At 44.3% G+C, this 23922-nt stretch overlaps 1 protein-coding gene across 1 annotated transcript in view; it reads right to left on the bottom strand.

Annotated features, from left to right (window-relative positions):
• Positions 1 to 23922, bottom strand: part of CDC27 (cell division cycle 27) — a 456933-nt gene that overhangs the window by 103941 nt on the left and 329070 nt on the right. Inside the window, exon 14 of the mRNA XM_030220526.1 lies at positions 7476 to 7684. Coding sequence (XP_030076386.1) covers positions 7476 to 7684 — 209 coding nt within the window. The remainder of the gene's footprint in view (positions 1 to 7475; positions 7685 to 23922) is intronic.

Raw genomic sequence — 23922 nt, 5'->3', positions numbered from 1 at the left:
ACTGTTCATCCGAGACTCCAAATAAAGGCTCATGTAGAGCTGATAGGACAAGATGTGGGAAATGAGCATTGAGGCCTGAAAAGTCTTCATCCCAAATGAATTCAAAGTTCTAGCTGCCCGCCCTGGAGGCACCAGGCATGAGACAGAGAACTCTTGGCCCATTTGAGAGTGGATTCAACCACCATGGAATTGTGTGGCAACTGTGCCTTCTCGAATCTGGAAGCCTTCTGGATAAGATATTGCGTATCCACCTTCTTAGGTGCAACCTGCACAGTGAGGGGAGACTCCCAGTCCTTCAACAGTGCATTTTTAATGATAGACTGCAAAGGTACTGTGAACGCCTTCCTTAGGAGCAGACATAACAGACAACATCTCTGCTCTAGGCTCCTCCTCTATCTCCAACTTAAATGGGACAGCTGCCAACCTCTCTCTCTCTCAAAATTGGTGAAATAAAGCACCTCTGGTGGAGATTTGTCTCTTGAGGAGGAGAGGGATCAGATGGAATTCCATGACTTCATCTCCGAGAAGTAATGTGGATCTTCATCAGACTCTCATGAGCGGTTCCAATCAGACTCTTCACCATACTCAGGAGCAGGTAAATAAGTCTGGTGGAATGAGATACCCTTGCTCTGAGGAGCTTCGAGGGGCAGCCCCACTCTCAGACTCTGGGGAACCTTCCTCCCCCAATGTCAAAGGCGGTACTGCCTGCCAAGACATAGATGTAGACACCCCTGCAAGGTAACGGCAGCATCAATGGAACCTCAGAGGGCCTAGGGCTGTTCTGGCAATGGTGCAAGTGTCCTCGATGCCAAAGCAGGAGCCCCCTGCAACAACTGCGCCTGCTCCTCCCAGAGTATGCTGCAGAGCCACTCATTGAAAGTGGGCATCAGCAAAGGCATGGGAGCTGGGCAGAGGCAGTCAGAGAAGATGTTTGCGCCGAACTGGTGGCGAGGACTGGGACGCTCGGGTGACTTGTGCACTGGCACCTCTTTTAAGGAGGGGGAGCGCTCCTCCCAGCACTTCTCAGGTATTGGAAGTACAGATGTCCCGGTGGTCCCGGCACCGTGCATCATGGAAGACTGATGCTTATGATTCTTGGGCTTCCCGATGCATACAGACTCAATACCCCGGTGCCGATGATGACGATGCTGAATCCGTACAGGTCCTTGGTATCTGGTCTGATGCTGACCAGTCCCGGGTCCTGCTAACAGCGCCTGGTGTCGAGGCAGGTGGAGACCCACTCGATACCGGTGTACTCCCAGTGGATGCTGAGGTGGAGCAGCTATGGAGGTCATTACCGTCGGTGCCAAAGTCAATGGTCCAGCCTTCAAAGAACCAAAAAGATGCCCTATTTGAGCAAGTTGCACCTCCTGAGTTCTCACCTGCATTTGAAAACTGAGATGATAAACAGAGGGGTCATGATATGGTTCAAGGCACCCGATGCACCAATTGTGTGGGTCCATTGCAGAAATCATGTGTCTACACTTCATGCACCTCTTGAAGCCACTGGGGGTCTTCCGGGACATTGAAAGAACAAAACTTGGCTAAATTAAATTCCTCAATTTTGAGCTGATAAAAAAAGGGGCAAACGCACAGCCACAGGCAAAAAAGGAAACTTAAAAGTTACAAAAAGGATCTAAAAATAAAATAGATGGAATGCCAAAAACCGAAACTGAAAAAGTAAAATAAAAGGATGAAAAAAATGAAAATACCTGCACAGGAAGGCACCCACAAGAAACGAGTAACAGTGTGAGGGAGAGAACACGAAAATGTGCTCTTAAGCTCCACGGAAAACAAGAACTGGAGGACCTGTGAATGTATGGTGGGATGCTGCTAGAACTTAAGAACATAAGAGTAGCCACACTGGGTCAGACCAATGGTCCATCTAGCGCAGTATCCTGTTTCCAACAGTGGCCAAGCCAGGCCACTAGTACCTGGCAGAAATCCAAATAGTGGCAACTACTACTACTATAAATTACTTTTATAGCGCTACCAGTCGTACGCAGCGCTTTACAATTGAACATGAAGAAGAAAGACAACACTTCATGCTACCAATCCCAGGGCAAGCAGTAGGTTCCCCATGTCTGTCTCAAAAGCAGACTATGGACGTTTCCTCCAGGAACTTGTCCAAATCTTTTCTAAACCCAGACACTCTAACAGCTGTTACCACATCCTCCAGCAAAGAGTTGTGTGAAAAATATAACTCTGTTTTAAACATATTTCCATGTAACTTCCTTGAATGTCCCCTAGTTTTTGTACTTTTGGAACAAGTGAAAAATTGATTTACTTCTACATCACTCAGGATTTTGTAGGTCTGAATCATATCTCCCTTCACTCTTTTACACGCTGAAGAGCCCTAAATTATTTAGCCTTTTCCCTTTATCATTTTGGTCACTCTTCTTTGAACCATTTCTAATTTTGCTATATCTTTTTTCAGATATGGCGACTAGAACTAGGTCGCACCATGGAGCAATACAGAGGCATAGTATTTTCTGTCTTATTCACCATCCATTCCCTAATAATTCCTAACATCCTTTTTGCTTTTTTAGCCACCGCCGCACATTGAACAGAAGAGTCAGCGTATTATCTACAATGACACCTAGATCTTTTTCTCCAGTGCTGACCCCCCAAAGTGAACACTTGCATCAGGTAACTATGATTCGGAATTGAAGTGCCTGTATACAAACGCTAGAAGCCTAAAAAATTAGATGAGAGAGAAAGAATACATAGCATGAAATGATGAGGTAGATATAATAGGCATATCAGAGATTTGGTGGAATGAGGACAATCATTGGGACACTGTGTTAACAGGGTACAAATTGTATCACAATGATAGAGAGGATCAAATTGGGATGCGCTATATGTTAGAGGGGGAAGTGAGTCAAATAAAATAAACATTCCACATGACACAGATAACAGCGTGGAATCATTATGGATAGAAATTCCATGTGTGAAGGGAAGGAGTATTCTTGTAGGGCTGTACTACCGTCTGCCGGGACAGAACGAACAGATGGATGAAGAAATGTTTACAGAGATTAGGAAAGCTGGCAAACTGGGCAAAAATATAATAATGGGTGATTTCAATTACTCCAATATTGACTGGATAAATGTTACATCAGGGAGTGCCAGGGAGATAAAATTTCTAGATATAATAAATGACTATTTCTTGAAGCAACTGGTCCAGGAACTGGCAAGAAGGGGAGCCATTTTGGATCTGGTCCTTGGTGGCGTGCAGGGCATAGTGCGAGAGGTGGTGGTGTTGGGTCCCCTGGGAAACAGTGATCATAAGATGATCAAGTTTGAGCTACTATCTGGGATGAACCTGCAAAGGAAATCTACTGCAGCTGCATCTAATTTTCAAAAGAGTGACTATAATAAAATGAGGAAAATGGTTAAAAAGAAACTAAAAGTTAGGATGCTAAATCAGGCTTAGATGTTATTCAAAAATACCATCTTGGAAGCCCAGACCAGATGCATTCCACGTATTTGCAAAGGTGGAAAGAAGAGAAAACATCAGCCAACATGGTTAAAAGGTGAAGTAAAAGAGGCTATTAAAGCCAAAAGTGTGATGATGCAGAGGAACTGTAAGTAATCTCGGTGAACCCGGAAGATATACTGAGCCAAATTGACAAATTAAAGAGTAGTAAATCACCTGGACCAGATGGCATACATCCAAGGGTACTTACAGAACTCAAGTATGAAATTGCTGATCTGCTGTTAGTAATATGTAACCTGTCATTAAAATCGTTTTTAGTATATGAGGATTGGAGGGTGGCCAATGTGATGTCGATTTTTTAAAAAGTTTCTAAGGGAGATTCGTGAAATTATAGACCAGTAAGCCTGATGTCAGTGCTGGGCAAAATAGTGGAAACTATTATAAAGAATAAAATTACAGAACACGTAGACAAACATGGTTTAATAGAACAGAGTCAGCATGGGTTCAGCCGAGGAAGTCTTGCCTCACTAATTTGCTTCATTTCTTTGAAGGCGTAAATCATGTGGATAAAGGTGAGCCGATTTATGTAGTGTATCTAGATTTTCAGAAAGCTTTTGATAAAGTCACTCATGAGAGACTCCTCAGAAAATTAAAGAGCCATGGGATAGGAGGCAAGGTTCTGGTGTGAATTGGTTATTGGAGAGAAAACAGAGGGTAGGGTTAAATGATCATTTCTCTCAAAGGAGAAGGGTGTGGAGTGTTGCAGGGATCTGTACTGGGACCTGTGCTATTTAACATTTATAAATGATATGGAAATCAGGACGAGTGAGGTGATTAAATCTGCAGATGATACAAACTATTCAAGGTTGTTAAAACACATGCAAACTGTGAAATATTGCAGGAAGACCGTAGGAAATTGGAAGACAGGGAAGCCAAATGGCAGATTTAATGTGGACAAATGGAGGGAGTGGAGGAGTGGCCTACTGGTTAGGGTGGTGGACTTTGGTCCTGGGGAACTGAGTTCGATTCCCACTTCAGGCACAGGCAGCTCCTTGTGACTCTGGGCAAGTCACTTAACCCTCCATTGCCCCAGGTACAAATAAGTACCTGTTATCAATATGTAAGCTGCATTGAGCCTGCCATGAGTGGGAAAGCGCGGGGTACAAATGTAACAAAAATACAAAACAAAACAAATGCAAAGTGACTGGAAAGAATAATCCAAATCATAGTTACCTGATGCTAGGGTTCACTTTGGGGGTCAGCACGCAAGAAAAAGATCTAGGTATTGTTGTAGATAATACTTTGAAACCTTCTGCTCAGTGTGTGGTGGCGGCCAAAAAAAAAAAAAAAAAGCAAAGAGGATGCTAGGAATTATTAGGAAAGGAATGGTGAATAAGACCAAAAATATTACAATGCCTTTGTACTGCTCCATGGTGCGTCCGCTCCTTGAGTATTGTGTTCAGTTCTGGTCACCGTTATCTCAAAAAAAAAAAAAAAAAAAAGATATAGCAGAATTAGAAAAGGTTCAAAGAAGAGCGACCAAAGTGATAAAGAGGATGGAACTCCTCTTGTATGAGGAAAGGCTAAAGAGGTTAGGGCTCTTCAGCTTCGAAAAAAGATGGATGAGGGGGAGATATGACTGAGGTGTACAAAATCCTGAGTGGTGTAGAATGAGTAGAAGTAAATCAATTTTTTACTTGTTCCAAAAGTACAAAGACTAGGGGGACACTAGAGGAAGTTACATGGAAATATTTTTAAAACAAATAGGAGGAAATATTTTTCACACCCAACGAATAATTAAGCTCTGGAACTCTTTACCGAAGGATGTGGTAACATCAGTTAGTGTCTCTGGTTTTAAAAAAGGTTTGGACAAATTCCTGGAAGAAAAGTCCATAGTCTGCTATTGAGACAGACATAGGAAGCAACTGTGGGATTGGTAGCTTAGAGTGTTGTCAAAATTTGGGCTTCTGCCCGGTACTTGTGACTTGGATTGGCCACTGTTTGAAAAACAGGATACTGGGCTAGATGGACCATTGGTCTGACCCAGTATGGCTACTCTTATGATGTTATGTTCTAAGGTCTTCCTGCAATATTTCAGTCTGCACGTGTTTTAACAACCTTGAATAGTTTTGTGTCATCTGCAAATTTAATCACCTCACTCATCGTTCCCATTTCCAGATCATGTATATATATGTTAAATAGCACCAGCCCCAGTACTGATCTACCTTACTAGCTAGTCAGCTTCTGCACTGGCCTCTGTCAGATGTCACCCAGATGTGACAACATGAAGGCCTGCTTGTCCTCAGAGAAAAACGGTTCTTCACTGTCCTTTTAACCAGGTTTCACTTAACAGGAAAAGTTGTAGACTGTGAAACTAAATTAAATCATGAATTAAAGATGATTTAGTGCGCAGCGATCTGCAATTAAATAAAGCAGCAGGAATATCAAGCAATGGAGTAGACGATAAAGTGAAATCCAGAGCTATTGGAGGAGAAACCTACAAGAAAAAAGTTGTGTAAGGAGGTAATCATCATAGCCAGATGAATGAGAACTGGGACGGTGGTCCCACCATACTGGGATAAGGTTAAAGGCCTCATGGCAAACAGCGCCGAATAAGAATACAGAAAGTCAATTAAAGACAAAAAGAGAGGTACTAACAGATAGGAGGAAAACTAACCCAGCAGAAGGATTCAAAGGGAGACGCCCAAGGAGCAAGAACTGCTTCTTGGGTGCGCACCGTGAAGTCCCAGCTGGATGAAGTTAATAAGAACATTCTGAAACGGACGTCACCTTGTTACTTTCTCTTGCCAGTGGAAAGAGAGGAAATGGCCTAGTAGTTAGAGCAATAGGCTGACAACCAAGGAAGCAAATGTTCAAATCCCACTGCTACCACCAACATTCTGTAACCTTGGGCAAGCAAGTCCCTTTACCTTTTACTATAAGGTCTTGGTGGCAGGGACTTTTGAGGGCAACCAAAAACAGTTCTTTCGGTTTCAGCAGAAAACAAAACTGGCTGCTACAGCCTTGTCTACCCCAAAACAGTAGTCGTCCCCCTCTCCCCAGGCCTACCTTACAAGCCCTGGTGGTCTAGTGGTGTAATCATGGCAGGAGTGATCCTCAGTTGCTCCTGCCCTTTTGACAGCTGAGATGGCATGGGGAGGAGAGTGGCTGGGGATCACTCCTACCCTGAATACACCACTAGACCACCAAGGCTTGTAAGGTAGGCCTGGGAGAACCTACGAGTATGAGTGAATCAGGGGGGCGCCTGCTCCTATTCGGGGTGGGGTGGGACATGTATCATAATACTTTTCACCACTGTAGAAGACTGCAATGAAACAGCTGGGCTAGAGCTTGAGGAAAGAGGGGATTGAGAGAGATTGGAATAAGGGGGAGGAAAGATCCACTGGCAGATGGAAGAGGTTAAGAGGCATGACCTACTGGAGGCAGGACCAGTTGAGAGGGGAGTATCTCGTATAATTAAACCTAATTATTTCAGTGTGATTATGCAATACAACTCATTTAAGAAATGTAATTTATGCACTAAATTTGTCGATAATTTTCAGATTTGGAGATGGGCATGGCTTCTTACCTCATGCTAATCTATCTCAGCAGTCAGTTAGAGTAATGCAAATTTTCAAGTGCAAAAACGGGGAGGGTGGGGGGGGGGGTGAGCACATCAGCTAAAAGTTTGGTAAGCACTGGTCTAATGACTGAGCAGGAGAAAATATAAGCTTTGTTTTCCATTTTTACACTCTTACTGATCAGGGAAATTATCTGAAATTGGTAAACTAATTAGATTTCAGTTGGATATTTACACAGGCTCATTTTTAAAGTAACTTTTCTCCAGGATGCATCATAAATCAGAATCCAAATCCATGCTAAAAATAATCCCCTTATATAAACATGGTAGTTGATAATCTGAAATACAAAATCAACAACAACAGCAAAAAAAAAAAAAAAAAAAAACCAAAAGGAAAAAAAAAAATCAACAACCATTGCACCTGTAGTTTCTGTTCAAGCAGCATCTTCAGTAACTCACCAAGCATTATAGTGCCTAGGATTTACTCTGATTGCATTTCTAAAACATGCCAACGCTTTATCCAATTCCTCCGTCAGTACAAACTCATGCCCCAAGAGTGTGAAGGCATAGGCATAATTTGGATCTACTTGGATGGCTCTCTGGAAAAACTTGATTGCAATATCATGTTCTCGCTGCAAACTGAAACAGTTTCCTGCAGCACACCAGGCCTGGCAAAAAACAGAAAAATACTACGCTGTAAGAGAATAAAATAGCACAGTCCACTCACATACTCCCAAGTTGAAATTACTATTGTACAAGACAGAGGGCAAGGGTAAAACAAAAGACGTTGAAGGAACAGGTTGAGTTCCACTTTGTAAAGTAGCATGACTACAATTAGACAGGCTTTTCAGGTGCTGACTTATGAAATCAATAGTCTAGTAGCCGTGTGTGAACTGCTATACAGGAGACCTGAGGTTTGATCCCAGATCTAGTTTCTGCAGATGATATATTGCAGTTATAACTGGAATTTAAAAGTACATGCACACTACATTTTGAAAGAAGCTGTGGCCTAAAAGTTAGTTTGACTGAGTAGAGCTGGATGTGGGGTAACCTTGAAGGAGTGAGAGAAGGCTTAAAATGGCATAGCAAAAATATTTGAGAGCATTTATATCCATTTCTGGAATACTTCTGATAATTTTTATATTTTCACTTGCTCCCTTAAATTTTACATCAAGTTTGAGATAACTCTAAAATAGCTGGTAAGTGCTGGACTCTGGCTGCTATCATTGCTGCCATGGACAGGTCCAGTACCGGTGTTTATTGGAGAGCTTCCTAATTTGCACTAATATTTTATAGAACCACTTTTTACTTTAATTGCATACCAATAGTTACCCAACTTTCTCTAAACCAGTCCTGGCACCTGGGCTTATGCTCCTCTACCAGCAGATAGAGACAGAACACCTGCCAATTTTCCTGTATAAAAAGAAACTATTAAATCTGCCCCCCCCCCCCCCCCCACACACACACAAGACGGCACTGGTAAAAACAAAATGGTCACTGTAGTTGATCCCAAACTCTTGGGCTACCAACACTCCCAAAAAGGGCAACTAATGCCAACTAAGAATTCAGAATTCAGCAGGGTTGACCTTTCTTCACCATCCAACGAACAGAAATGCAAATTCACCAGACACAGGCTTACTGGGGTGGGTTCTGTACTAGTTTGGAGGGACTCAAGGAAAGAAAATTAGTAGGTAAGATCTAATTTCTTCTTCTTCATTGTCCCAACATATCTGTGCTGGCCTGGAGTAAGTACTACAGCAGTTTTTACTGAAGGTATGACCCAAGCAACCCTGTCTCCAACATTCTTGCCCCCAAAACTGTGTCCTAATCTGAACATCCAACCTTATAGTGCTGCACATAAGAAAGCATTGTTGACTAAGCAGTTGCCCTGAAAATTTCCTACAGGGAAGCCATAAACTACATTCTACCCAAGATACATCAGGATGGGTAAAATGCACCTGCAACCCTTCCAGGACTGTGTGACTGCATGAAATACATGCAGAGGCAATAGCCTCCTTGATCCTATGATGGTATGAAATATGTTTTACACTATACAGGGAGGAATAAAACTTTATATAATTGTGTATTCATTGCGTGCCCCCTAGTCCTATTATTTTTGGAAAGAATAAACAAGCGATTCACATCTACCCGTTCCACTCCATTCATTATTTTATAGATTTCTATCATATCTCCCAATAGCCATCTTTTCTCAAAGCTGAAGAGCCCCAGCTGTTTCAGCCTTTCCTCATAGGGAAGTCGTTCCATCCCCCTTATCATTTTCATTGCCCTTCTCTGTACCTTTTCTAATTCCACTATATCTTAATTGAGGTGCGGTGACCAGAACTGCACACAGTTTTTGAGGTACGGTCGCACCATGGATTGTTACAAAGGCATTATAACGTACTCATTTTTGCTTTCCATTCCTTTCCTTATAATACCTAATATTCAATTTCCTTTCTTAGCCGCTGCTGCACACTGAGCAGAGGGTTTCAACGTATCATCAACAATGACACCTAGATCCTTTTCCTGGTCATGACTCCTAATGTGGAACCTTACATCCCATAGCTATAGTTCGGGGTCCTCTTTCCCACATGTATCACTTTGCACTTGCTCATGTTAAATGTCATCTGCTGTTTGAATACCCAGTCTCGTAAGGTCCTCTTGCAATTTTTCACAATCCTCTTGTGATTTAATAACTTTGATTAACTTTGTGTCATCAGCAAATTTAATTACCTCACTAGTTACTCCCATATTTTTAAATATGTTACAAAGCAACGGTATCAGCACAGACCCCTGGGGAACCCCACTAACTACCCTTCTCCAGATATCAGCTCAAATTTGATCATGTTATGATAATTTTTTCCCAGTGGATTCAACACCGTTACCTCTCGTATTATGCTCTGCATTCCACTAAGGATTAGATCCAAGATAACTACCCCCTCTTGTTGGTTCCTGGACCAATTGCTACAAGAAGAAGTCATTTATTACATCTAGAAATTTTATCTCCCTAGCACTCCCGGATCTAACATTTATCCTGTAATTGAAATCACTCATTATTATAATGCCTAATTTGCCAGCTTCCCTAATTTCTATAAATATATTTTCATCTGTCTGTTCTTTCTGTTCTGGTGGACAGTAGTACAGCCCTACCAGTATACTCCTTCCCTTCACAGCTGGAAAGTCTATCCATAAGGATTCCACACTGCTATCTGTTTCATGTAGAATGTTTATTAGACTCAATTCCCTCTAACATATAGTGCAACCATCACTGCAGTATAATTTGTACCTTGCTAACAGTGTCCCATTGTCTTCCTTCCACCAGGTCTCTGAAATACCTATTATATCTAACTCTTCATTTAGTGCTATATACTCCAATTCTCCTATCTTATTTATAAGACTTCTAGCATTTGTATACAGACACTTCAAATTGTCTTTTTTCCTTGCATCTACAGGCTGTTTTGAAGTTAATTAGCATCCTTTACTCTGTTCTTCGAATACTTCATGGAAACTCCACACCGAACCATGCGCTCCTAGCAGACTGTCAGCTTCCCCCCCCCCCCCCATTTTAATTGAATGGACTCATCATTTGGGGCAGTGCCAAGACAATGCCACAAACCCCAGATGGTTATCTTTAAACTACTGAATTATATTCACGAAATGGACATTTTGCAGGCTTTGCATGGTGGACAAAAGCTGGAATATAAGGGGACTGCAATATTGTGCTTTCAGAATTACTCTGAGGCCATGTCGGCCATGTGGAAACCCTTTTCACCTATTTGCATTAAACTGGTTCAGAAGCAGATCCGCTTTACCTTGGCTTACCTGGCGAAGTTTCACCTCTTTCATAATGGCACTACCCAGGTCTTCGATTTCGCTGCTGCAGCAGCTACCTTTGTGGATCAGCTGGCCTCTACACCTCCCCGTTAATGACTGTCAACTCCTTTGATGCGGATGATGCAGTATTCGGGGGTTGAATGTAGTAATGGAGTGCTTGTTCTGGAGTTTCTGAGGGATGGATGATCTGCTCACAGATTATTATTTGACTGCAACTACACCATACGTGGCCATCATGGAGTACCGCCTCAAGTTTCTTTCCAAGACTGCTTCAGTTTGGATATCCAACTTCCTAACTCCAACAGCTATCCTGTTTTTCGGGCTCTGTAATTTTTCGAACTCTTCTTTCCATCTTTTTTGGATTGCTCAAGGCATATTGACTGTTTTGCTGGGGTTTACTGTTTGTCAACTTTAAATAGTCAAATGGGCTTTCGGTTTACGAGTGCTTTGGAGTGTTTGTGGTTTATGAGTGCTTTGGAGTGTTTGTGGTGGTTGAGTGGGATTGGGGCAATGGTGTGTGCATGTATTCCTTTTTTTTTTTCTAGCGGGAAAGGTTCCTTTGGGATACCTCATGAGTAGTCTATGGTGTTTCTCTTTGGGGGGGGGGGGGTTGGGTGAGGGGAAGTCTATGGAGGGCAGTGTTTCTGGGGAAGGGGCTATTAAAAGTGTTGGGCTAAATAGGCAGGATATTTCTTTGAAAGTTGGGTATGATTGTGAGGGAATAGTGTGCCAATGGTTGTGTGGACTATGGTGAATTCTTCTGAGCGGGCGGTTTTCTGTTTGTGGTCTGGGATGGTGGTGGCTGGGATGCCCATCTGGTGTTTGATGCTTATAGTTTTAGGTGATCAGTGTTTTGGGAATTCTGTACTATGGGCTTTAATGTAGTTAATTTGGAACATGAGGGGTATCAACTCCCCAATTAAAAGGAAGAAAAATCTTCAAGTCCTGTATCAGTTAGGGACTCTTTAGAATTCCTACAAGAGACGCACACAGATGTGGTGGAGCATGGGAAGCATCGTTGGTGGGTGGGTGAATGTTTGCATAGCCCTGCTTTTCCTAAAAAGGTGGGAGAGATTATTCTTATTAAGAAGTGGATCCAAGTTATATGGGATCCTTTGGGTCATTTTGCTTTAGTCTCACTGGATCGCGTGTAATGTGTGTTATGTAATATTTATGTACCCAACAGTTATGAAGGGGGTGAACATGTGGATAAAGGTGAGCCGGTTGATATTGAGTATCCGGCCAGTATTCTCAAAGAAGGGTAGATATAGTGGGGTTCCGCAGGTGTCTGACTGAAACCGCTGCTTATTAACATATTTAAAAATGATCTAGAGATGGGAGCAACTAGTGAGGTAATTAAATTTGCTGATGACACAAAGTTAATCAAAGTTATTAAATCACAAGAGGATTGTGAAAAATTGCAAGAGGACCTTACAAGACTGGGCATTCAAACAGCAGATGACATTTAACATGAGCAAGTGCAAAGTGATACATGTGGGAAAGAGGACCCCGAACTATAGCTATGGGATGTAAGGTTCCACATTAGGAGTCATGACCAGGAAAGGGATCTAGGTGTCATTGTTGATGATACGTTGAAACCCTCTGCTCAGTGTGCAGCAGCAGCTAAGAAAGGAAATTGAATGTTTGGTATTATAAGGAAAGGAATGGAAAGCAAAAATGAGTACGTTATAATGTCTTTGTGCGACCGTACCTCGAAAACTGTGTGCAGTTCTGGTCACTGCACCTCAATTAAGATATAGTGGAATTAGAAAAGGTACAGAGAAGGGCAATGAAAATGTTAAGGGGGATGGAACGACTTCCCTATGAGGAAAGCTGAAACAGCTAGGGCTCTTCAGCTTTGAGAAAAGATGGCTGAGGGGAGATAGGATAGAAATCTATAAAATAACTAGTAAAAAAGGCCCGTTTCTGAGAAATGAAACGGGCGCTAGCAAGGTTTTCCTCGGAATGTGTATGTTTGAGAGAGTGTGTGTGAGATTGACTGTGTGAGAGAGAGGGAGTGTGTGACAGAGAGAGTGTGACTGGGTGCGAGTGTGTCTGTGACAGTGTATGTATGAGAATCAGAGTGTGTGCCAGGGGCCCATCACTCGCTCCTCCCTTCCAGTTCCAGGGTCTCCCTCCCCCCTCCCTGTGCACCCCAGCTGACCTTGTTAATCACCCAGCGCAAGACTCTGGGAGGAGTTAATTGCTTTACTCCAACTGACCTTGTTAATCACCCAGGGCAACCACTCCAGGTGCCTGAGAAAACAATTGTGGCAGGAGATAATTGCTTTACTTGCAACTCTCTTTTCCTTTGTGTATTTGCTAAACCGGATATCTATGCCACCTCAAGTTTCCGGTTGGAGGCTTCCATTAGAACGTTGGAGGTGCCTTTTATATATAGAGATGAATGGAGTGGAACGGGTAGATGTGAATCGCTTGTTTATTCTTTCCAAAAATAATAGGACTAGGGGGCACGTAATGAAGCTACAAAGTAGTAAATTTAAAACAAATTGGAAAAAATATTTCTTCACTCAACATGTAATTAAATTTTTGAATTCGTTTCCAGAGAATGTGGTAAAAGCAGTTAGCTTAGCAGGGTTTTAAAAAAGGGATTGGATAACTTCTTAAAAGTCCATAAGACATTATTAACATGGACTTGAGGAAAATCCACTGCTTATTTCTAGGATAAGCTACTACTACTACTACTATTTAGCATTTCTATAGCGCTACAAGGCGTACGCAGCGCTGCACAAACATAGAAGAAAGAGAGTCCCTGCTCAAAGAGCTTACAATCTAGTAGACAAAAAATAAAGTAAGCAAATCAAATCAATTAATGTGTGCAGGAAGGAGGAGAGGAGGGTAGGTGGAGGCGAGTGGTTACAAGTGGTTACAAGTCAAAAGCAACATAAAAGGCGAAGATACTTACCTGTAGCAGGTATTCTTTGAGGGCAGCAGGCTAATTATTCTCACAGTTGGGTCGATGAACTGTGCAAGCCCTGGAACAGGCATTCTACATAGCAAAAAGTTTTCTACCGCATTCTGAGTGCGCCGCGTGTCTGACCGCGCATGTGCCGAGTGTCTTCCAGCCCGCTGCGCTCCTCAGTTGAGTGAAGAGTGGAAAAAAAAAAAAAAATAAAAAATAAAGGAGTTAGAGGAGACAACTCCAAGGGGAGGTGGGTGGGTTTGTGAGAATAATCAGCCTGCTGTCCTCGGAGAACACCTGCTACAGGTAAGTATCTTCGCTTTCTCAGAGGACAAGCAGGCTCTATTATACTCACAGTTGGGGTATACTCAGGTTTACTCAAAACAACAAACGTTGGTCAATTGGACCTCGCAACGACGAGGACATAACATAGATTAACCTGAAACTATATATAACTACCTGAAAGAGCAGCCTAGAAAAGAACAAAATGGGCCTGGGGGAGGGGGGGGGGGGGGTGGAGTTGGATTCTAAACCTCAAACAGATTCTGCAGCACCGACTGCCCTGACTGACTGTCGCGACGGGTGTCCTGCTGAAGGCAGTAGTGTGATTTGAATGTGTGGACTGAAGACCAAGTTGAAGCTTTGCAAATCTCTTCAATGGAGGCTGACTAAGTGAGCCACCGACACAGCCATGGCTCTGTCATTATGAGCCGTGACATGGCCCTCCAGAGTCAGCCCTGCTTGGGCATAAGCGAAGGAAATGCAATCTGCTAGCCAACTGGAGATTGTGTGTTTTCCGATGTAGACTCCACTCCTGTTGGGATCAAAAGAAACAAACAACTGGGCGGACTGTCTGAAGGGCTTCGTCCGCTCCATGTGAAAGGCCAATGCTGCTGTTGCCAGGGTGGGAATGAGGACGGGAAAAAAATGTGGGCAAGAATCAACTGGTTCAGATAAAACTCAGAAACCACCTTCGGCAGGAAATTAGGGTGCATGCATAGGACTACTCTGTTGTGATGAAATTTCGTATAAGGCGCATCCACTACTAAGGCTTGAAGCTCACTGACCCTACGGGCTGACGTAACAGCTACCAAGAAAATGACCTTTCAGATGGCAGAAATTCAGTGGCTCAAAAGGAGCTTTCATCAGCTGGGTGAGAACTACGTTGAGATCCCATGACACAGGCAGAGGTTTGACAGGGGGCTTTGACAAAAGCAAACCTCTCATGAAGCGAACTAAAGGCTGTCCAGAGATAGGCTTACGTTCTACACACTGATAAGAACTAATCATACTGAGGTGAACCCTTATGGAGTTGGTTTTGAGACCAGACTCTGACAAGTGTAGAAGGTATTCAAGTAGAGTCTGTGTAGGACATGAAAGGGGATCTAAGGCCTTGCTGTCACACCAGACGGCAAACCTCCTCCATTTATAAAAGTAACACCTCTTAGTGGAATCTTTCCTGGAAGCCAGCAGGACTCGGGAGACACCCTCCGAAAGACCTAAAGAAGCGTATTCTAGGCTCTCAACATCCAGGCTGTGAAAGCCACAGACTGGAGGTTGGGATGTAGAAGCAACCCTTCGTTCTGGGTGATGAGGGTCAGAAAACACTCCAATCTCCACAGTTCTTCAGAGGACAATTCCAGAAGAAGAGGGAACCAAATCTGACGTGGCCAGTAAGGTGCAATCAGAATTATGGTTCCTTGATCTTGCTTGAGTTTCAGCAATGTCTTCCCCACCAAAGGAATGGGAGGATACGCATACAGAAGGCCTGCTTCCCAATGAAGGAAAAAGGCATCTAAAGCTAGTCTGTCTTGGGCCTGAAGCTTGGAACAGAACTGAGGGACCTTGTGATTGATTTGAATGGAGAAAAGATCCACCGAGGGGGTGCCCCATGCTCGGAAGATCATGCGGGCTATGCCCATATTCAGTGACCACTCGTGAGGTTGCATTATCCTGTTCAGTCTGTTGGCCAGAATGTTGTTTACGCCTGCCAGATAAGTGACTTGGAGAAACCTGCCATGACGGCGTGCCCAAAGCCACATCTAGACGGCTTCCTTACAGAGGGCGAGATCCGGTACCCCCCTGCTTGTTGGTGTAGTACATCGCAACTTGTTTGAATTAAGATAATTTGGTTGGACAGCCGATCTCTGAAAGCCCTTAGAGCATTCCAAATCGTTCGAAGCTCTAAGAGGTTGATCTGAAGACCAGTTTCCTGGGGGACCAGGCTACCTGAGTGTGAAGCCCATCTACATGCGCCCCCCACCCTAGGAGAGGTGCATCAGTCGTTAGCACTTTCTGTGGCTGAGGAATCTGAAATGGACGTCCCATGGTCAAATTGGATCAAATTGTCCACCATTGGAGAGACTGGACAAAGTCGGTGGACAGATGGATAACATCTTCTAGGTTCCCCATGGCTTGACACCACTGAGAAGATAGGGTCCATTGAGCAGATCTCATGTGTAGTCATGCCAGGGGCATAACATGAACTGTGGAGGCCATGTGACCCAAGAGTCTCAACATCTGCAGAGCTGTAACTTGCTGAGATGCTGGAACCATGGACACCAGGGACAGAAAATTGTTTGCCCGAGTCTCGGAAAGATAGGCTCGAACTGTTTTTGTGTCGAGCAATGCCCCAATGAATTTCAATTTCTGTGCTGGATTGAGACGAGACTTGGGGTAATTTATCGCAAACTTTAATAGCTCCAAGACCTGAATAGTTCTCCACATGGACTCCCAAGCACCATCCTCCAAGGTGTTCTTCACCAGCCAATTGTCGAGATAAGGGAACACATGCACTCCCAGTCTGCGCAGCAACGCTGCAACCACTGCTAGACATTTTGTGAATACTCTGGGCGCGGACATGGACTGCGTTCCCAGCCGAAACTGAAGATATTTCCTGTGAGCTGGAAGTATCGGGATACGAGTGTAAGCGTCCTTTAATCCAGAGAGTATAGCCAATCGTTTTCCTGGATCACGGGAAGAAGGGTGTCCAGGGAAACCATCCTGAACTTTTCTCGGACTAGGAATTTGTTCAGACCCCTTAGGTCTAGAACAGGACGCTTCCCCCCTGATTTCTTCTGCACAAGGAAGTAGCTGTAATAGAATCCCAGCTCTTCTTCCCCTGGTGAAATGGGTTCACCGCATGGGCCTTCAGAAAGGCGGAGAGTTCCTCCGCAAGTAACTGCCTGTGCTGAGAGAGGAACGAATGAGCTCCCAGAGGACAATTTGGAGGTTTGAATTCCAGATTCAGGGTGTATCCTAAACAGACTATTTGAAGAACCTACTGGTCGGAGGTTATGAGAGGCCAACCTTTGGTGAAAAAACATTAACCTCCCCCCGACCAGCAAGTTGTCTGGTATGGACACTTTTATGGTGGCTATGCTGTGCTGGAACCAGTCAAAAGCCCGTCCCTTGCTATTGCTGGGGAGAAGTAGGGGCCTTGGCTGTACACTGTTGACAGGAACAAGCGCGTTGGGGCTGAGCCTGGGTAGGCTGTCGGGACGCCGGAGCGTATCTACACCTGGAATAGGAATAGGGACCACTCCATGATCCACCAAAATACCACCTAGATGAGGCAGAAGGCACTCGGCAGGAAAGAGAAGCCATAGCATCCGTGTGCTTCTTGATCTGGTCAACCAGATCTTCTACCTTCTCTCTGAAAAGATGATCCCTACAGCAAGGAACATCCGCTACTCTCTGCTGGACTGAGAGATCCAGGTCAGAAACACACAGCCATGAGAGTCTGCGCATCGCTATACTTTGGGCAGAGATTCTGGATGCTAAATCAAAAGTGTAGTAAGCGCCCCGGGCCAGAAATTTACGACACGCCTTCTGTTGCCTGACCAGCTGGCGAAAAGTTTCAGCCTGCTCCAGATGGAGAGCATCGACCAAACTAAACAGCTGCCTCACCGAGTTCCACAAGTGGATGCACGTGAAGAGCTGGTAAGATTGGATACGGGCAGCAAGCATAGTGGCATGATACATTTTCCTCCCCAAAGAGTCCAAGATCTTAGCTTCTCTGTCTGGGGGCACCAAAGCATAGTCCCTAGAACTCTTGGCTCTTTTGAGGGCGGAGTCCACCACCATGGACTTATGGGGTAACTGAGACCTCAAAAACCCCGGTTCACCGTGGATCTGATACTGAGAATCTGTCTTCTTAGGGATCACGGGACCAGACAGAGGGGATGCCCAGTTCCGCATAAGGACTTCCCTGAGTACCTTATGCAAAGGAGCTGTCACTGCCTCTTTAGGTGGAGAGGTGTAGTCCAGGACCTCGAGCATCTCAGCCCTGGGCTCATCCTCCACGTCTATGGGGAATGGAATGGCTTGAGACATTTCCTGAAGAAAAGATGAGAAGGAGGAGGAGACAATCTCCTTTCAGGCGGAGGGGAAGCTTCAGAGGGAATCCCATAGGACTCATCTGAGGAGAATTACCTGGGATCTTCCTCTGGCTCCCACGAGAACTCCTCAACGGTGTCAAAAAGCACTTCCCTCAGTGACCTCCAAGACCAAGCCCGCCTTGACACCGAAGACCGATGTTCTCGATAGCGAATTCGAGAGGCCGATGCCCGCATGGACTGTGGCGAAGCTTCCTCCACTAACTTCAATGGGGAGTCGACCTGAGTGGCAGATGATACTAGAGTTGCAAGTGGCACCGAGCTCGGGGACCTCACTGCAGGTGGGCAGCAGCAACAGCAGGCGACGTGGTAGGCGCACGCACCCCCGACGCCAATGCAGATGTGCGCAGCAGTCCCTCCAGAAGCTCTGGAAGCAAGGCCCAAATGTGTGTGAGAGGCGCCATTGGAAGAAGCTGCGGGGCTTGTGGAGCAGTTGGTGGCAGCATCGCCTGGGGTTCAGGAGCAGGAACCGGGCTGCTGAGAGACCGACGTTTCGGCACCTTTTGTATGGAGGGGGAGCGATCCTCCCGGTATCGACGCTTCTCGAGTGCCGAATCCCTCAGCGCCCCAGAGCTCCTGGAACCATGCGTCGAGGGGGAACGGTGTCGGCGCTTCTTAGGCTTTGCTCGATGCACCTCACCAAGGCTCCTCGGTGCCGATGTCGAATACCCACGCTGCCTTGGGGTTGGGTCAGACAATGGACAGTCCCGGGGGCCCTACATAGCAGGAGACCTCAAGATAGGTGGAGACCCACTCGATGCCTCACTGCTCCCAGTGTGTCATGGTCTCTGAGCAGCCATGCGTACCTCCACTCCCGACATCGATGCGTCCCTCGATGTCAAAGTTGCTGACCTCGGTTCCGATGTCGAAGGACCGGACAGAGCCCCAAAAAAGTTTTTCTCTCTGGGCTTCTCAAGCCAGTTGAGTCCTTTTCGTCATACAAAGGGCACAGCGAGCTGGGCTATGGTTGGGCCCAAGGCACTGGATACACCATGAATGGGTATCTGTGCCTGAGATGGTCCGGTTGCACTGAGTACAGTGTTTGAAGCCGCTGGGAGTCTTTGATGACATGGAAAGAAAGACAGCACTGGCTAAAAAGTCTCGATTGTGCCAAGAAAAAGGGCACAGAAGGAGGGAAGGACCAGGCTGAGCAGTCTAAAAACGCCCGCAATAAAAAAGAAAGGAAACTTTACTGGGGGAAAAATGAACTAAGAAAAATAAAGGGAAACACACCTTTTCTTTATTTTTTAAACAAAATGAAAATAGGGAGAAAATCAAAAAAACACTCACTGAAAAATGTCAAGATTCTTTCCCAGGCACACGAGCCACAGAAACTCACTGTTGCTCCTTGAGTGGAAGAAAAAGAACTGAGGAGCGTGGCACACTCAGAAGGCTCTAGCAAACGTTTTGCTATGTGAAATGCTAGTTCCTAGGCCAGCAGGGATCGCCAACTCAACTGTGAGTATAATACAGCCTGATTGTCCTCTGAGAACGTATTGTACTGTTTTGGGATCTTCCCAGGTACTTATAACCTGGATTGACCACTGTTGGAAACTGGATGCTAGGCTGGATGGACCTTCTGTCTGTCCCAGTATGGCAACGCTTATGTTCCTATGGTTTTACATCTCTTTATTGAAAATCTTGCATACATATGATGGGATCCCAATAATCATGGGTGGGGGAAGGGATAGATATGACTGGATCCCAATAATCATAGGTTGGGGGGTGGGACTTCAATGAGGCCTATGACATTCATCTAGATAGGTCTCGTGTAGTTGGGGAGAACTGGCTGGGTACGGTAGGGGGAGATCTCTAGACTCTGTGGAGCCCTGGAAATGGTAGATGCATAGTGAATGTTACATCCTTTGGATTGGGATTATACTCATCTTTCCAGAGCACATGCCATCATGTCCAGGATTGATTATGTTGCAATCCCTAGAGACATCTTTGCAGAGGTGGAGTCCTACTTTATTGGACCCATGGAGGTCTCGGATCATGCCTGGGTGGCCATAGCTTTGAAGCTCTCTGTGGGTCCAGGGAAGTCCGCACAGTGGCAATTTCTTGTTTAATTATATCATGATGCTCACTTTTTGGATTATCTGGCAGCAAAGTGGAAATTATATGAACACAGTAAGCCTTGTTCTGAGAGGCAGCGGAAGTTGTCTTGAGAGGGGAAATTTTGGCCTAGTTATCAGAAAAGAGCCAGTTAATGAGAGGTGTTGTGATTGGAACAGAGAGTAACCGATCTGCAGAAACTATCTGGGCAGCATCATACTTTGCAGTATAAAACATTGGTTTCAGGGGCTCAGCAAGCTTTAAATTCATATCTCCACAGGACTGTTCAGTGACAGTGATTGGACACGTATTACAAATATAGTTTATACAAACATGTCAATAAAAGTGGCCATCTTTTGACTAATTTAGTGAAGTGTTCTGGGGGCACACAAAGGCCTTGGCTCTGCAGGATGAGAGGGGTCAGGTGGTTCACAGCAATGATGGCACTGTTGGTCTCTTTCAATCTTTTTATGCCTGTTTATATTCCAGCTCTGCATCATCTTGATATCAAAGTGTACCAGTCCAGTCTGGAACTCCCTAGCATTTCTTCTGACGCCTTGGCTATGCTAAATGCTTGTGTTACCAAGGATGAGGTGGATTGGGCAATTCGTCAAAGTGCTATTCAGAAAGCACCAGGACCTGATGGGTATAGTGGCAAATTCTATAAACTACTCAAGGATCCTATTGTACCAAATTCTAACTTCAGTTTTTAATACTATTATTGATCAGGGCTCCTTTATTAGACTCTTTACACTTGTCACAGATCATTGTTCTGTTTAAGCTAGACTGGGATCCAGATCTGTTGGAATCATTTCACCCTATCTTGTTACTAAACTCTGAAGCAAAACTATTCGTCAAGATTTTTGGCCAATTGTATGTCTCAGGTGCTCCCATCCTTAATAGCAGAACCCCAGGTGCGTTTTTTGTTTGTGGCAGGGCAGTCTCTAAGAACGTATGGAAAAAAACTGGCGCTAGAGACGGTGAAGTTGGGAGGGATACCCTCACTCCTCAGTTTTGATGCTGAAAAAGCCTTTGATCGGGTGGTGTGGGGATTCCTTCATGGGGTGTTGGCAACATATGGGATCCAGGGATTTTTTGCGCCAGCTATTTTGGCTTTGTATTGACAGCCTTAGGCCAGTACTTCTGAGGTCCAGAGGAGCACACACCAAGGTTGTCCACTGTCCCAGTTACTCTCTGCTTTGACTCTCGACCTGCTAATCTGAAAAATTCAGAACCCAAGCATCATAGGTCTTACCATAGGGGCCAGTAGCTTTAAGATCACGGCTTTTGCCAATGATTTGCTGGTGTATCTTCAGGACACTTGGACCTCTTTGCCAAATTTACTGGAAAGCTTTCAGGAATATGCTGATTTTGCTGGGTTCCATCTTAGCTTGGAAAATCAGAGGCATTGGCCAGCTCAGTGGAGTTGCAGCGAATTTTGGGGGGGGGGGGGGGGGGGAACAACTTTTCCACTATGTTGGGCGCAGGACTCCCTTTGGCTTTGGATCCTTCCCAGTTGTATTGCTTGAATGTTGACAAACTTTTTCAAGATACCCGTAGGGAGTTGGATCTTTGGACTCATCTACCAATTTTGTTAATGGAATGGATTCATTTGTTTTGGGTAGTGCTTTTCCCCCATTGGCTCTATGTTTACAAACTCTTCTGCTGCGCTTCTATGTAAAGATATCATAGCTTTGTATAAGTTGGTGAATACATTTTGTTGGGCAGGCAAAAAAAAACAAAGATGTGCTGGCATTATTTAATAGGGCATTGGAGCCAGGGAGGTTTGAGATATGCTGGATGTTAAGCTTTCTAACCAGGCCTGTTTGTTGCAACATTTGCGAGACTGGGTGTGGGAGTCTTCTGGTTACACAGACTATTCCTTGGCGTTGGAATATTTCAAACCTTGGCACCCTCTGGCTTTATTGCACACTCTGGCAGCTTGGCTCCCTTTGTGCATTAAGACAGCGCTCTGTTACAATCGTTGTGGCATTTATGGAAAGAACTGCTTTTAGTTGGGGTTAGAACCCTACTAGTAGTGTGCCCCTGCCGTTGGTTGGTAATGTGGCCTTTAAGCCTGGTTTAGAAAATGCAGGGTTTAGGCAGTGGCAGGGAATAAAATTGTTGGAACATCTGTTGTGTATGGATGGTACTCATGTCCTATGCAGATTTACAACATAAGTTTTCTTTTCCCTTAGTGGACTAATTTGGGTACCAGTAGCTGGCGAGCTATTATCGTAGCTTGCCTCCTAATAGTATGACTTTTCAATCTGACCAGCGATTGCGTGAATTTCTTGAGAGGTATGCGGTGGGACAAGTGTCCATTTTCTGGTTTCACCAGTTGTTGAACAAACAGACCATTCCTTCCTATGTAGTTTTACAGGATACCTGGTGTATGGATCTTGATCACCCTTTGAGATGTCTTGTGGGTCTTCCACTGTTTAAATCGATCCTGTGGGTGGTCCATCAGGTCATACTTCAGGAATGCCATTATCAGGTGATTCATCATGCTTATTTTTTGCAGAGCTTATTACGCAGGCTGTACGAACATTCCCTGTTTGAAAGGTCAAGAACAGGAAAACACTTTTGCGCATGGTATGTGGGCATGTCAGAGGATCCAGGCTTCTTGGATGGCTCTCCCGCTTTATTTGCAACACCTGCTTAGCCATTCTCTTCCCCTTTCACTGGAGAGGGTTCTCGTGACCAATCCTTTCCTTTACAGGCTCCAGGGACTGGGGAGAGGGCCTTTTCTTGGGGAAAGCTTACATTTTGGCTCAGAAATGTATTTTAAATCATTGGCTCCAGGCCAATCCACTCACATTTTGGTATTGGCAAAACTTCATGCCTTGATGCTCTGGGAATTATATGAGGCTAGTATGCATCTAAAATGTCAAAGCCTTTTTGGCTATTTGGAACACTTATTTACTCACAATATCACCAGCTCGTCATAGTAGGGCCCTTAACAGCTTTCAGGACCAAAATTCACATACCTTATAGTGATTGCATGGGGGGGGGGGGGGGGGGGGATTTGCTGTTGGTTTGAAGGTGTAAGAATCTAATCCATTGAACCCTCTGGCTCTTTGTTGCGTCCTTGTTCCTCAAGGAAATGGGTGGTGATTTGTGTTGGGTGGGGGTTATGGGGATTCATTGTTTTTTAAATCTTTTGTTTTCTGAACTTGTATTGTTCTTGGATTTTCTCAATAAAAAGATTCTATTAAAAAAAAAACCAAAACTATAATGATTGGGAATACCTTAAATGTCAAACAATGACTTCCATTAAAAATCAAACTACCAGAAAATGAAGACAATGTCAATTTTGTGCAAAAATGTATATCAAAATAAACCTAGAACATGTTTAACTTTTAACATATATTATAAAAAAAAAAAAGAAAAAGGATGGGGAGAGCCATCTATATGGATATACTTTATGTGGAATCTTCCGTTTAAGACCATTTTATGACATTTGTGACCTAGTACATATTCCTCAGCTCAAGATTCAAATGGGTTCATCAATAAGATGTGTACAAGATTAAGCAAAAATTTTCATTAATGTTCCATCTTATTCATCTTATAAAAGACTGGATTTTATATCAAATTGCATTAGCTTGGCAGTTGATGGACTAGGTGCTATGATAGTTAAACACTGCTTTTTGAGTTAAAGCACTTAAGCATCGAGTACCTTTTTATAACATATGTT

The sequence above is a fragment of the Microcaecilia unicolor genome, chromosome 12 (genome assembly GCF_901765095.1).
Source record: "Microcaecilia unicolor chromosome 12, aMicUni1.1, whole genome shotgun sequence".
NCBI lineage: Eukaryota > Metazoa > Chordata > Amphibia > Gymnophiona > Siphonopidae > Microcaecilia > Microcaecilia unicolor.
Note: the sequence above shows the minus strand (reverse complement) of the source record. Positions and strands in the feature narration are given on the sequence as shown.